Here is a 15180-nt window from a genome sequence, read left to right on the forward strand (position 1 = left end):
ATATTTTCCACATAAAACTAGCAAACCTCCCCTAGTACATATGGTTAGCTAGCATACCATTAATAAATAGATTAAAAAAAAAGTATTCTTTCTCTTCATGTGCTTCCCTACCCAGCACTTAATGATACTATCCTCTGATTGCTTCTCACCATGTCCCACAACTAAAATACATTGGACATTGGACATAGTGGTAAAATATTTTGAACCATTACTTATATGTTTGGTGGATACTTTCCACCAATCAGATACATGGGAAATGACATCAATCAATTTTAACTCTATCCTTGTGTCTAATTAGTTATTTGCTGCAAAACACTAGAGTGAAGACTAATATATTCCTGATCGCTGCTGAGGAGAGGGAAAGGAGATTTTAATCTCTTTTATTAACACTTTATTTGATTAGGTCTAATTTAATATCTAAACATGAGAATAAATATAAGCGAACCATTCTGTGTTTTGGTTTTGTTTCCAAAACCATCCTCGTGTAGTGGTGTTGGTTTTGAAAAAGCTTTTAGTTTTGGATTTCACCAAAAAATGTAAATTCGAAAAATAAAAACACAAAATCACAAACTTTTTAACTGTTTTTGTTCCTTCATTACGGTTTATATAATCTACATGAATTTAGACACATTTACAGTCAATGTATTGATTTTTTTTCTATTATTTGAGTGATTTCCTTTTGTGCCAAAACAATTTCTCGCATTACACTCTGCTCTATTGAAGGAAATCGTAATATAATCACAGAATATAAATATACGTCTATGTATAATCTTTTCCTGTGATTTCTCTTTAACTATTCTCATCAGAAATATCCTAATAATCAGAATTACATAAGAATAGGCATTTCAAATCGAATTACCTCACCATCATCACAAATATCCCACTATTCAGCATTTTATACTCTGTTATTTCAAATTAAATGCCATCATTATTATAGCATATAAGGGTAATGCCATTATGTACAAATACTAAATAACTGCAAACGGACATCCAATGCAGAGAAGCACCACTGAAATCCCCAGGATCTGTGCTGAAAGTGGGGGTATATACGGTAGTATGCCATACTGCCACATCTTCTACTGCCTACATTGTAACACTACCAAATTCCATTCACTTACATTTTCCTTACGCTGCTTCTAAATTTCCACTTTGACCACTGCCCAGGATCATAAAACACAACAGCTCCATGACCAAGGGTATGGCTAGCCATACAAATGAGTAAATTACACCAAAAGGTGTTATAAAGTTAGCACTACCCACAACAAATTAATTGTTATTCAATATATAACAGTATAAAGGCAATACATAATTTTCTTGTTGTGTGACAGAAACTTAGTTGCAGCTGCACCACACTGGAGATCCAGATGCCAACGCCACACGGTTGGGTAAGATGCAAAATCAAAGAAACAAAATAAAAGACCACAATAGATGAAAGGAATGATTTATATAGTTCGAAATTAAATATATACACTTACAATTCTGCCAGTTTAAAGCAGATTTTGGGCACTTAATTTATTTGCCATTTGGAGTTCTTGCCCCATGTTCTTTTTGCGAGATAGCCCTTCCAGCAACAGATCAAGTGGGGACACTTTATAAGTAGATTAAAATAAAAATTCTATCCACATAAAATTGTAAGTTCATAAGGCACACTTTAGGATGAATGATAGCCCCAAACCAAATAGCCTGTATCCTGTATGTGTCTACAACGAGTTTAAGTAGTAGTAGTACTTCATTCTCCAGCACTGGCCTCAGAAACCATGCAAATAAATGGACCAAGAACCCATGATAACAACCACAATAAAGACATAGAAACTGAAATACACACTTACTTGCCTTGCTTAAATCTCCCTACACGTTTTGAAACACTGGGCCTGGTACAGTATGCTGCTGCACTTGGCAGTTCCCTCCATGTATCTGGGTACGATCATCATTATCATCATCATTCACTTATATAGTGCCATTAATTCCACAGCGCTGTACAGAGAATGCACTCACATCAGTCCCTGCCCCATTAGAGCTTGCAGTCTAAATTCCCTAACACACACACTAAGATTAATTTTGACAGCAGCCAATTAACCTACCAGTATGCTGTTTTGTAGTGTCGGAGAAAACCACAGAACTCGGAAGAAACCCACACAAACAAACGGAGAACATACAAACATCACATGACCCCAGTGCTGTGAGCATGTGTCAGTGAGCCACCAGTAAAAAAGGTTTACAGATTGGTCCAGTAATACCATGTGACCTGTGCAGGCCCGGCGCTCCCATTAGGCAAGGTTAGGCAGTTGCCTAGGGCGCCGGGCTCTGGAGGGCGCCACAGAATAAAAATTACTTTAAAACTGTGCGGCGACCGCTGACCATACCTTCCACGGCCGCTACACAGCTTCTGATAAATCCACGGGGAGGGGGAAGGGGCTATGGATCACCACTGCCACCTCTCTGCTCCGTCTCCTCCCCTCCACCCACTGACTGTCGGGCGTGACATCATCATCACGGCCCGACAGTGTCAGTGAGTGGAGGGGAGGAGACGGAGCAGCTTTATGACAGCAAGTAAAGGTAAGGAAAGACATGGGGAGGGGGGGGGGCGCGGATTGTAAAAGTGTGCCTGGGGGTGCCGCGGATGTGAAAGTGTGCCTGGGGGTGCCGCGGATGTGAAAGTGTGCCTGGGGGGCGCGCGGATGTGAAAGTGTGCCTGGGGGTGCGCGGATGTGAAAGTGTGCCTGGGGGTGCGCGGATGTGAAAGTGTGCCTGGGGGGGGCGCGGATGTGAAAGTGTGCCTGGGGGTGCGCGGATGTGAAAGTGTGCCTGGGGGGGGCGCGGATGTGAAAGTGTGCCTGGGGGGGTGCGGATTGTGAAAGTGTGCCTGGGGGTGCGCGGATGTGAAAGTGTGCCTGGGGGGGGCGCGGATGTGAAAGTGTGCCTGGGGGGGCGCGGATATGAAAGTGTGCCTGGGGCGCCAAGGACCCTAGCACCAGCCCTGGACCTGTGTATAAGCTTCTGGGAGTTGTAGTTGTGTTTGATATATATAATTATACACAGAGACTAGAGCAGGACCACAATTCACAGAAAGTCAGAAGCATGGGCTGGCGTCAACCAAAGCTCGAGAGATGCGATCATGTGAAAATTTCAAGTCAATCCGAGGCTCGACTTTAAGTTTTGTAAACAGGGTTGAAGATATATTTTGTCTAATTAAATATTTACTGTAAAACCTGCGTGCCTTTTTTTTTAGTTATTTATGTATAATACTGTAGATAGGAGTGTTATGCCAGTGCTGCTAAAGTCTCACTCATTTTGAATGTCAACGTGGCGGATAGTAGAGTAAATATTAAGACTGGGTCTGCACTTTCTTTTTAGTGGTAATAAATCTGGCTATCAGCACTGAGGGAAAGGATCATCCTGTTTCTCCCCCTGATCACTGTCACCAGCCAGCTAGCACAGAGGTTGCTTACTAAATGGGATCAATAATCTTCAACCATTGCTATATATTTCACACAATTGTGGGTTAAATTCCTCTCACTTGTTGGCCCAATCTCATTTATATCAATCTATTCGCTGTGATACCTGTGATTAGCCAATAATAATATTGATTTGTTGTTTGACTTGTTTTGTGTTTGGCTACAATCAGAAATGAGCAACCACTATGGACTGAATGCTGTTGTTAGCTGCATCAATATCCAAGTCAGATATATTAAGAGAATCTATAGTTTACCTTTTTGCTTTGTTAGTCATGAAATGGAAAAATCTTCTTTAGCTTTTACCATGGATTCTCCGGGTTCACTTAACAATTGTGAAATAGCCAAAGCACATGTGTATAAAGCGTTTAAGGAGTAAGATGAGGAGTAGCATTGTGCAACAGCTGATGGGAGTACTTGGGTGAGGTGTGGGTGCTACTTGCGCGGATGCGCCAAGCTTTGCAGAGTGGTGCAAAAACAAGATGATATTAAGGGGCTATGAGGCCACATTTTTTCTTGATGTGTGAAAGGACGCACAGCCAAAGGAGCACTTTTTGCTCAATGCAAGACAAACTTTTAAACACACAAAAGAACCACATGAAATAAAGATAGTCCCAATGTCCCCTTGCTCTCATTTTTAATTTCAGTCTCAATGAGGCCAAACACAGCAAATATGTTAGAAGAAAAATGGAAACAAAAATTGTGGTAGGAAGCTGGACTTTAATGTGGCATTTAAACATTTGGCCATTGCACTTTCACACACGTAAGCGCACTTTGAGTTTGCACCTCCAGAGTTTGCACCTCCAGAGAGAGAGGAGAGTCGGCATGCATCTTGATGTGTGCAGGCAGACCATCCAGATACACATGTGCAAAACCAAGGCACTTTGTGCTGGGCACCCAGCGCGCTTCGTACATGCCCTTCTATTATGTTACAAAAAATCCTATGGTGTGGTAAAAGCTTCTGCTCCTATGGGTCTTGAGTGCTAACGGTCTGTGGTAGCTGCATTACAGGTGTCCAGTAGTGATGGATGAATTAATCCTGATTCAGTTCATAAACCTGTTTAGTTCTAAAGTCACTACTGAATTGACGGACACATTTGAAACTTTGAACCTTGCTGCTGATGGACATTTTTCTCTTTCAATCTCTTCAGCGGAGCCAGTGAGGGCATATGAGTCATCTGACCACGGCAGATCTAGATGAGCTGCCTAGGTGTTACATATGAATTTCCATGTGACAGTATGAACCTGCAAAAAAAGGGTCACATGTGGACTGTGCCATGCCTAGGTGAAACAGCGGAAGAACATTCGGAGCACAAAGGGACCAGTTCTAACTGATGATGATGGATGATTTACAGAGTTCTATGTAGAAATGAATAAACAGATAGTCCTTTAATTGCTGCCACAATATAATTCAGGAGCTCCCTGGTGTCTGGAGGATTAACTCATCCTGTACATGCTGGAACTTGGACTCTGCAATCATTGGGATTCTATTTTCAAAAGCAATTTAACACCTACCTGAATGTGAGTGTACTATTGTGTTTTATCTATTCATTGTAGAATAAAGAATGTTTATGTGGTAAAAAAATAATAAAAAAAATCAATGATTTAACATTACAAGAAAAGCCCTGAAAGAACTATTTTATGGTGATTGTAATTTTCATGTCACAATTTCACCAATTGTGTTTACAGTACTCGCTGTTTTTTTCCCTTTCCTTTTTTAGCACCTTTCACAATGAGAACCCCTCTCTATTGAGGTCCTTGCGAAAAATGTCTTAAAGTTCACCTTACCACCTAGTTAAGGTGAGTAAATTTCAAGACGTTGATTACATCCATTCAGAATGCACTGTTTTTTTGTGTCGCTTATTTTTCATATCACACATCTGAGGAATCACACCTGTTATAGGGACCGTGCAATCCACTGTTACATACTAGTAATAGCACCTAAGATAGTTGAGTTTTATATGTAATTTTACTTCTTCACAAAAAGAATTAAGTGTTATACACCATAATCACTTTTTTTTTTAAATCTGAGGCACCAGATGGGTGCAGTCTGGTCGCCGTTCCCATGCCTATTCAACCAACTGAAGAGGGACAATAAGATTCAGAAGGATGTTTGCCAGAGAGAATAGACTTCTGCTTCCCATCATTTTGCCAAAGGTTCTATTCCACCTGGTGAACGTTTTGTGAACTAATAAAATCAAGCTTGCCATCTGATTGGCTGTTAGGAGCTTCTTCTGTCTCCTCAGGGGAGTGTCAAATTAGAATCAGTCCTTATCATCTAGCTAGGGGAGCTTCTGACGAAATCATTGAATTCCCTTGGTTCTTCCTTGTAGTTACCACACCAACTACATAGGTAACAGTCAGGTAGACATAGCTGAAGGGAAACTGAAAACTACAGATGGATTTTCGGCTTGATTGAGCATTAAATTGGTTCCTGTACTAGCAGTGTGGTTACGAATTAGAGTTGTCTTGATATCCAGAGGAACAATGAATGTGGAACATGATACTGAAATCCCTCTGATCATCATGCTTTGTTTTGCTATTTCATGCAAAGCTGTCAGTCAAGCCTAGTGTTAGACTGAATGGGGCCCAGGGGGAAATGAAGGATGCTGACCTACCTGCCTATGCATAGAAATGATTTTATTTATGTTTTATACTAATCACAAATTGACTTATGGTAAAGCTGATTTCAGGGTCATGGCTGTTTCCCACTGATTACACATGTGACACTCTCACGCTACAGAAGAGAGAGCGGTAGTTTATGTCTCCCAGAATTCAGAACTGTCTGATTTGTGCACTTTAGACTTGTCCAGCTATTTCCTGATGTTTCTTCTCTCTAATTACTGCGCTAAAAAGCTTGAAAAACAAATCATTAAAATTGCAAAATATGTCACAAGCATGATGTAATGCACAGTTTATTTAATAGTTTTCACATAAAAATTATGTTACTTCCAGTGGAACGCACACAAAACACATTAAGATGTTAGAGACATCAATTCATGCCTTTTAACGTGATTAATAGTGAATATATACTGATTTACATCAATTCTACAATCTCAGGAAATTTCCTGATAAAACGAATGATCTCCTCTTCTATTAATGTACAAAAAACTAGAAGCCTATTATAAAGGAAAAACATATTCATTATAATTAAAAAAATCTCTTATGATTATTTTATCAATTACAAAGGTAATTCTTTATTGTCAACTCAATGAACAGGTGCACAAAGAAGGAAGGAAACATACACACACCATAAGTATGAAATGCAGCAAGGGTGTAACTAGAAATTTGTGGGCCCCATAGCAAGTAATGAAGGGTACCACAAGGTTTATAGGGAGGATCACACTCCTTGCCAGCCGGGCCATCCGCCTCCACTCCGCTGCGTGATGCTTTGTACTTCCCGCTCTGAGAGGGGAGGGAACATCAGAGTTCCGGTCAGAATACCGACTTATATGTATGGAATTCTGCGGCTTTAAAGCACTGCAGTGTTGATGGTCACACAGCAAGGAGCTCATTGAGCTCCCTGATAACCATAGACACCAAGCTAGTCTCTTCTGAGAATTTCCAAATTATGGAACGTGGGTGTGTACCTGTGCATGCTCTGGGGGCAAAGGACACATTGGTGCTTTTGAATTTGAATTTTCCAGTAACATTTTTGCACTTTTGTAAGTGACCACAAATGAACATGAACCCAGTTAAATTAAAAATTTTCCCATGACTAAGCCTAATTGGTGAAACGTATGTCGGGCACGTGACACATGACGTCACAAACCCGGAAATAGGGAGCCGATCAGCGGGACTTCCCGTGATTGTGTCTCGTAAATCCAGATTAATACCTCAATGTTAAATAGTAGGCAATACCTCTATGTAAGACTAACTTTAGGTTTCATATTAAGGGTAACACCAGTTTTATCGGGTATCGCCGATAATTATAATTGGTAGCGCAGGCTGTCTCATTAGGAGGTACACATCACGAGTGGGACCTTTAACAGGCAGCTCACATATATCCCTGTACATTTACACATGCCCAGAAAGTGCACTGCATTTTATACCTTCTATACCACAAACCTTTGTTGTTGCTAGTTTGTAGGGAAGTAATCTCTCCCAACACCAGAGAGTTTATTGGGAATCATAACCCAGCCATACATTTGGTAATACTATTATACTGAAGGGACATATCTGAGGATATATATTGATAGCACTCAGGTTAAGAATCACCCTGTATTGCAATCTAGTAAGAACTATTTGGAATTTTCCAATATTGGATACACACTTTGCAATACTAATGCATGAAGGGATACATTTGAGAGCCAATATATCGCTAGTATTTTGGCAGATAATGACCCTATACTAGCAATAATGGTATAATAGATTAGATCGATTTTATCTTCACAATAAAGGTGTATTATACTGTGGCATGTGTATTAATATAGGACATAAATCAAATTGTCCGGTTATTTACTTCTAGACTGGGTATATATGTGAAGTAACCATCTACACTTATAGGTACTTCACTATATGTAATGCCCTTTTGATGGTGTACTAATCAAATACGGAACTGCTTGCTACCAATATCATATATTTTTTATAATATATCTGGTATTGCCCCCTTTTTCTACACATGATGAGAGATACATAAATACTATATGGAAGAGTTTTATCTATAAATACACGCCCATGTCTCAATCTGTGTGAGACTTATATTATTCTATGTTAGCTATAGAGTGAATAGCCTATGCCTAAAGGCTCTTTCTGGAGAGACACTTTACATTAGGTCTTAATGGTCCTATGAATTGTCATACCATAATTACATAATTAGAGGACCAGACCCTAGTTACCACTAACAACCACGGTACTATACGAGTTTTCTATTTAATAACATTGACCGGCTCCCCTTTTTGGGTTATTTTTTTAATTCTCTTTACACTATATTTCAATTCTATTCACTTGTATATTTTAAATTCACCGATCCAGGTGGGATTTAGCTATTTGTCTATGTCGCATTTTTAAGTAACCATCAATAAAGTTGATTTTATATTGATATACCCTCTCGGACAGGAGTGCCTCACACACTACTTTGTTCAGTTGATATCTATTATCATCTGTATTTGTTATTTCCTAGATAATTCTAGTTATGAGAGCACCCCCTCGGATTATGTATTATAATTAAACATATCCAATTGAGGTTTGTCCGGACCTTGTAGCGGATTTGGTCCATTCCCCCTTTTTCTTACTTATTTCCTTCCAAGCAGACAAAACTATTTGAAATGGAAAAAGTTTCTTTAGACCAAACATGATGGGATTATTATATCTGAATGGAAGATATTTTCTCATTGTATTGGTTGTTGTAAGAAAATACTATGTTGAGTGTGCCAGAGAAACATGAAAAAAGACTATTATAGCTGAAGCACAATTTGAAATAATCTTTTATTTAACATTGTGAGAGCTTATAGAGTAAGTAAGATGTTACAAATTACAGCTCAGGAATATAAATCTTATGACATTAGCACTATCAAAGCAGAAGGAAAAATGGTGCCTATTCTACTGATCACTAAGATATTAGTAAACCATTGGAATTGCTTGGATTTTATACCAATTGTTGCTACAAATGGAACAATCAAGTTCCTATGTTCAGGATAGTTATGGATAAATTGAAACCATTAGACTGCTGGGAAATAAGACAGTATAATATGGATAGTTCTCCCATGTAACTTGTCATAGTCTTTTCTGTACAGTTCAGTTTTTTACCATTATAAACATTTACACAAAATATTTTTGTATCCACAATTCAAAGTCCTGATTTAATCTTAAATACCAACATTAGTTAGAATAAAATCCTAGAACAGTTTTACTACATTCAGCACCCAAAATAAAGCAAGATATGTCCTCTATAGACTGATAAAATGTAATATCATATGGGATTCACATTTTCTTTTAATATTACAGTTCTATTTAGAGGAAACCAGCAGATTCAGACATTCGAAATGAAGCAACACAGCTAATATTGTGTGAAAAGGTTACTAGTTTGTTTTCTGGGTTGGTGAAAACCCTAAACAATAATGATTAATTAAAGAATGGATCTGAAAAATGAATCATAGTGGCTCCAGTCATCTCTAGCTGTACTCACCACTTGTTGCATTTCAGGCACATTCTAAAAATAACAGACTGGGCAGTAATTCAGAACTACATGCAATGTATAAAAATTATACAACAGAACACAAATCTACCTTGGGCAGCGATTTATTTTTTCAACAAGTACTTGGGGATGTGAAAAAAGACAAAATGCTCACAGAAAAATGCTTGCTTTTTGAAAGGTGCACTTTTCTGAGCTATAAATGTCAAGTATTGTAACCAATTTTCATAACCCTTTGACCTACCCTTTAGGAGTTATCAACAAGGCTTTGAAAGGAACAGGAGTGTTCCAAAATAATGTGAAGGGAAAGTCAGCGACATAATAAAATAAAAATAGTCCTATTTCTTTAGTTCAATAGATTTGTTTTAGTACCCGCCCATGTCAGTATTGAGACTCTGATCTTATGAAGTGTCTACAAAAGACACAAAAGGATAAAATAACAACTGAGCAACAACTGTGAAGGTAATGAAAGTTTGATACCTTATGATACATTTGGATAGAACAATTGTATTAAACTGCTGACAGAAGTGTTGTCATTGCACAAAGAAAGATGTCAATGGGGTTTATTTAATACCAAATGCAAATTGCTTTCCATGTTTTTAATTTCTTATTGCAATGTAAAAAAAGAAATAACGTGGCAACATATTAAACTGATTAGCTGGGACAGTGGCTCCTATAGCGTTTAAGCTCCTAATTTCAGAGCTTGATAATTAGGGCAAAATCTCAGTCTTCATATACACCTATGGTTACTAGATTTGCCATTGAAGAGGCTGGGACCGCAGCAGATATCGGTCCTCCATTAATAAACAGCCTTGTTACTATTCATATGCAGTTTTCTGGGGATTATAGGTTGATAAATAGTGAGTAAATGTTGATCTTGTTAGTGATATGGTAGACACCTTTATATCTCCTCAGTTTATGAGTGCATCAATTAAAGGAACAGACAAACTAGGGAGCTTTCAGTTTCCAGCAAGTCTACATATTGTAATGTATTTTTTTGATGCCCAGTCAAAAATCCCATCAGATGTTGGGTATTTGAAGATCATAACACATTATTCTGTAACAGAATGGGTATGTAGTTCTTCCAACTCCTTTGTATTTTTAAGATTAACAAGGAAGAGTTAACCAGCACTTTAGGTTATTTTCTGTAATGATCCACAAAATCATGTAAGACTTTCAGGTCATTTACACCATAACACAGCCTCCCAATGGCTCAGTCATCCTTATCAATTATTGTACATTTGTGAAAAGCATAAGAGTGCACAGTGAATGAAGACACTCAGCACACCCAGGATATACCAGGAAAAGCTTAGCTCATCACCACTGCTGTCTAATATTGATCCAGACACGTGTGAGGACAGTGCCAGCAATGGGGGCAACTCACCACACCCCACACTGCAAGGAACTCCTCTTGTTCACAGTACAGCAATATAAACCATGCATTTTGCTCAATCAATCCCACAGGTCTTCCATGACCAGGTGATAGACATCAACAAATCAACAGAACATAATAGAATTCCCACTGTGAAAGTTCGAATATGAGTATAGATATAGCCAACCACAGTTACTGAGTTATCAATGAAGCATTGGGGGAAACTAGAAATGCTTCTAGTCAGATATTGAAAGAATTACACTTTCCTACAGGACTGTCTAAACATTTATACAGAGAAGAACACATACTGTAACGTCCTGACTCCTGATCAAAGCTGAAGGTAACACCAAACACAAGCTTGTACCAACCATACTTTGAAGGGAGTTAATTCTTTGCAGAGTAGCATGGTTATGCATTCTGAAACCTTGTGTTGTGATATGAACACAGCTTCGCATCGTAAGTATTGTTTTCCAGCATACACTGTTTGCATTATAAGCTCTGATTTGTCTCAGAGGCATGGTCCTACATTAAGCACTTTGCTTTCAAAAAATAATGTTTCGTTTGCACTGGAAGCATTGTAGAAAAAGGCTTATGCAGCACCCCTTCAATCCCAAGTGCTGTTTTGCATTCTCTTTGCTTATGTTATCACTGATGACATTATTGTAAAGAGAGCTGATCGACCTATCAGCGGCGATGGCCAGTATAGAGACTGACATCAAAAGTATTGATTAGGTGGGTAAATCAGCATTGCTTATCATGCAAGAGCTCCACTATACATTTGTACACCACATGCCCCATTCTGGGGGGTAAACCACTACTCTGTATTTTATAAAAGATATTGAGCAAGGTAGAGTTAAGCAAGATACAAGCTAAGTATGAAGACAAAGAAACTAGATAATCAGCTACCCTCCCAGTCCACCCCAGCTGTTCCAACATGAGAGAGTATAGACATAATTACCCGATCTCCTCTTCCAGCTCCGATATATCCGCCAAGATGAGGAACACCACTAACAAGGTGACAGTGGCCAGTACCCAGCTCCTGAAGTCCGGGTTCATGGCTCTGCTTGCCGAGGGCTGGCAATGCAAATACAAAAAAAAGGAGGATGCGAAATTAAGCTCTTTGTATCAGCAGCTCCACAACTGCTCCAAGTCAATCACTGCTCATTGCGAGCAGCAGCAGTAACACACAACAGGGTTCCCTTAGTCCTTCTGTGATGAGTGTATGTGGGGATTGTGCTGGCGGCAGATCATTGTCACCTATCATCAGAGTACATGCTGCTGTTCTCACAGACACTGGGAAGGAGAGAAGAAAGATCCATGCAGTGCACTGACATCCACTGGCTGACACAGAGATCCTCCCCCTTTCCACCCTCTCCCTCTCTTTTCCTTAAAGTTAGTGTGACAAAGGAGAAGTCCTCACCTGGGAATAATCCTCAGCAGGGCTCAGGGGACTGATGTTTAATAATATTAATAAAAAGAAAACCATAGCTACATTACACTAGGGAGAATGGCGGTAGCCGTACATGCAAAGTGGCAACTCGTGACTTACAACATCAGTATGTGTGTGTGGGGCACAGTGCTGACAATCGTTTCACTAAATGTATTTACCATACAGTGGCATGGGGGTTTTATCATAAATGTTGGTAAGACATTAAAAATACCGTTTCACATGCCAACTCTTAACAAGCTTACATAGCAGCACTGAGATTTTGAAAATATGTCAGCAGATAGGGAACTTAAGTAACTTTAACATGTAAAGATTACATGATGCTGCAATAGTACGTTTTGACTCTGAAGGCAACAAAATTAATGATGTTCCGCTCAACAACCCAATACTTTTATTAAAAAAAATAGCATATTCCTTCTTGCACTTACGTGTTATAAGCAGGTGTATTTAGACTCTGCCCTTGTTGGTGTGTGTGTGGTTAATTGAAAAACTGGAGTTTAAACCATTTTTGATTATTATATTGGAAGGCTGTGCTTAATTTGCCAGGTTAGTACTGTTTTTAATATTATGTTTGGGAAATTACCTTTATTATAGTCTTGGTTTTTTTTTTTTTTATTTAGACTAATTAAGTATCTCTGCTTATCCTTAGCTGCATGGTGAATATGTTAAGGTTATTGGAGATATTTAAAATTAAATAGGATTGCATTATGTTTATATCCAGTGGTCCCCGCTATGCCTACATTATGTACAATGCATAAAGCACATAGATACATATATTCAACATTATTGTCCAGTAAATGTATGCAAATGTTGGTATCTAGATTAAAGGAGAACACTGGTCTCCATTTTTTTTTACCTAATAGTACACTACTACTGATACTAATATACAACTATTTGTAGAACTTTGGAGGTTACAGTCAGCTGTTTTCAGCAATGTGTCTCAGCCTTACCCACTTGCTAATGAATTTCAAAACACTTATGACTATCAAGGCTCTGAGATCTGGGGGTAAATGTATGAACCTCCGGATTCTTCAACTCTGGCGAGTTCAGCGTCTTTGGCGCTTAAATTTAAAGCAGCGCTGCCTTGTAAAGGGAAGTTTCCCTTTACAAAGCAGCGCCGCTTTAAATTTAAGCGCTGAAGACGCTGAACTCGCCGGAGTTGAAGAATCCGGAGGTTCATACATTTACCCCCTGGAGAACACAGCAATTATGGGGGTAAAATGACAGCATGCCATATGCTAGTCTTGAGCATCTTTGGAATGGAAAAGTCACTGTGTAGGGACTTCCATAGCAAAGTTCAATCTAAATTTAGCAATCTAGACATGAAACAATTAGAATCTCAATTCCAAAGCAGTCAACAACAGAGAGTGTGTATTTGTAGGTGGTGGTGATGGGGGTATTTGTTACAGTAACACAGTGCAGCAATGGATAGCAAACAATCAGACATTTGCTTTCATTAGTATAGCTTTAATTAGATGGATCACAGCTAACTGCTGACTGATAAATAATGCAAGTTTTCAATTATATCCAATATCCTATGTCTACTTTATTTATGAATGGTTGATAAATGTCTTCAACCTGTTTCAACCTCACTATGTTTTGTATAAGTTGTGTACATGGGAATTTTTTTTCACACTCAATTATCTGTTGTAGCACTTAAAAAAAGATTAATAATCACACTGTAGCAGTTTAATATAACACGCATGGAGAACAGAACATCATTGTCACCAGTCTCTATAGCTAACTGCTGGGTTGTCCAACCAGAAAAAGATTGCTGGTCTTTGCAGACATCGTCTTTAGCCTCTGATCCTGAACAGTACAGCAGGATAATATCTCCTAGCCAGTCCTGTCTTTACACCCCCACTAAGTTCTTCCAAATGAGTCACTCTCTGGCACCCAGGCACTGCTCTTCCTGGCTATGGGATAAAGAGCAGTGCCTGGTCACGGGGGAGTGCAGGGAGTCTACAGATCTTTTAGAGACCTTATTACAGTATAACATACAACTGTTTACAGTAATATATTATACATACATGATACATAGGATAAGTGAGAAAAAAACAATTCGGTTTAGCATTAGAAGAGACAGACTTGGCTTAACCTCTATTAAACATGCCCAGTACCCACCTCTCCTTGACTATGGAGGAAAACTGGGGAACAGAAGGGATAAAAAGTATTTCTGGTACAGTAGAAAACAAAGTAAATCAATGGTAGGGCAAGTTTAACCCTTGGTTTCACCACAACCCCAAACCTAAGTGATGGAAAAGAACAGGGAGAACTCTAGTCATGAAAAATGTATTAACCAATTGCACAGTACTACTTCTCCTGCCTTGTTCTGCATGCAGTTACATGCTTTTCTAACTATAGAATAACTATTGAAGCAGAATATTCTAATGTTAAGGTTTATGTTATAATGATGCACTATTGTCTTAAAGGGTTCCTGAAAATTGTTATTCATTTTTTTTAAAACTCAGGTTTTGCAAATAGGTTTAACTTTGATATATTTATAAAAGACTTTTACTGAATTTGATATTTAGCAAAATAAGTAATGGGTGACATTTATGGATCAAGAACAGTTGATATAAAAGGGTGTTCTGGCTTTCTGCTGTTCTTCTGTTTGAGATTTGATTTGTGTTGGATGAATGTATTTACACTACACTCTATATTAGTCTAAGTACTATAACTGAGCTATGATATTTTTGAACAATATTATGCTGAATGTTTAGAAAATCTGCTAATACATTGGATTCTGTTTTTCCAAGATCCGACTTGCTATTGT

The 15180-nt window shown here is 38.6% G+C and overlaps 1 protein-coding gene across 2 annotated transcripts in view; it reads right to left on the minus strand.

The window, feature by feature from the left end:
• ST8SIA2 (ST8 alpha-N-acetyl-neuraminide alpha-2,8-sialyltransferase 2) overlaps positions 1 to 12293 on the minus strand; it is a 239163-nt gene extending 226870 nt beyond the window's left edge. For both annotated transcript variants that reach the window (XM_075207719.1, XM_075207717.1), the window contains exon 1: positions 11916 to 12293. In XM_075207719.1, coding sequence (XP_075063820.1) covers positions 11916 to 12013 — 98 coding nt within the window. In that variant the 5' untranslated portion in view covers positions 12014 to 12293. The remainder of the gene's footprint in view (positions 1 to 11915) is intronic.
• Between the last annotated feature and the right edge of the window lie 2887 nt (positions 12294 to 15180).

Source organism: Mixophyes fleayi, chromosome 4 (genome assembly GCF_038048845.1).
Source record: "Mixophyes fleayi isolate aMixFle1 chromosome 4, aMixFle1.hap1, whole genome shotgun sequence".
Lineage (NCBI taxonomy): Eukaryota > Metazoa > Chordata > Amphibia > Anura > Limnodynastidae > Mixophyes > Mixophyes fleayi.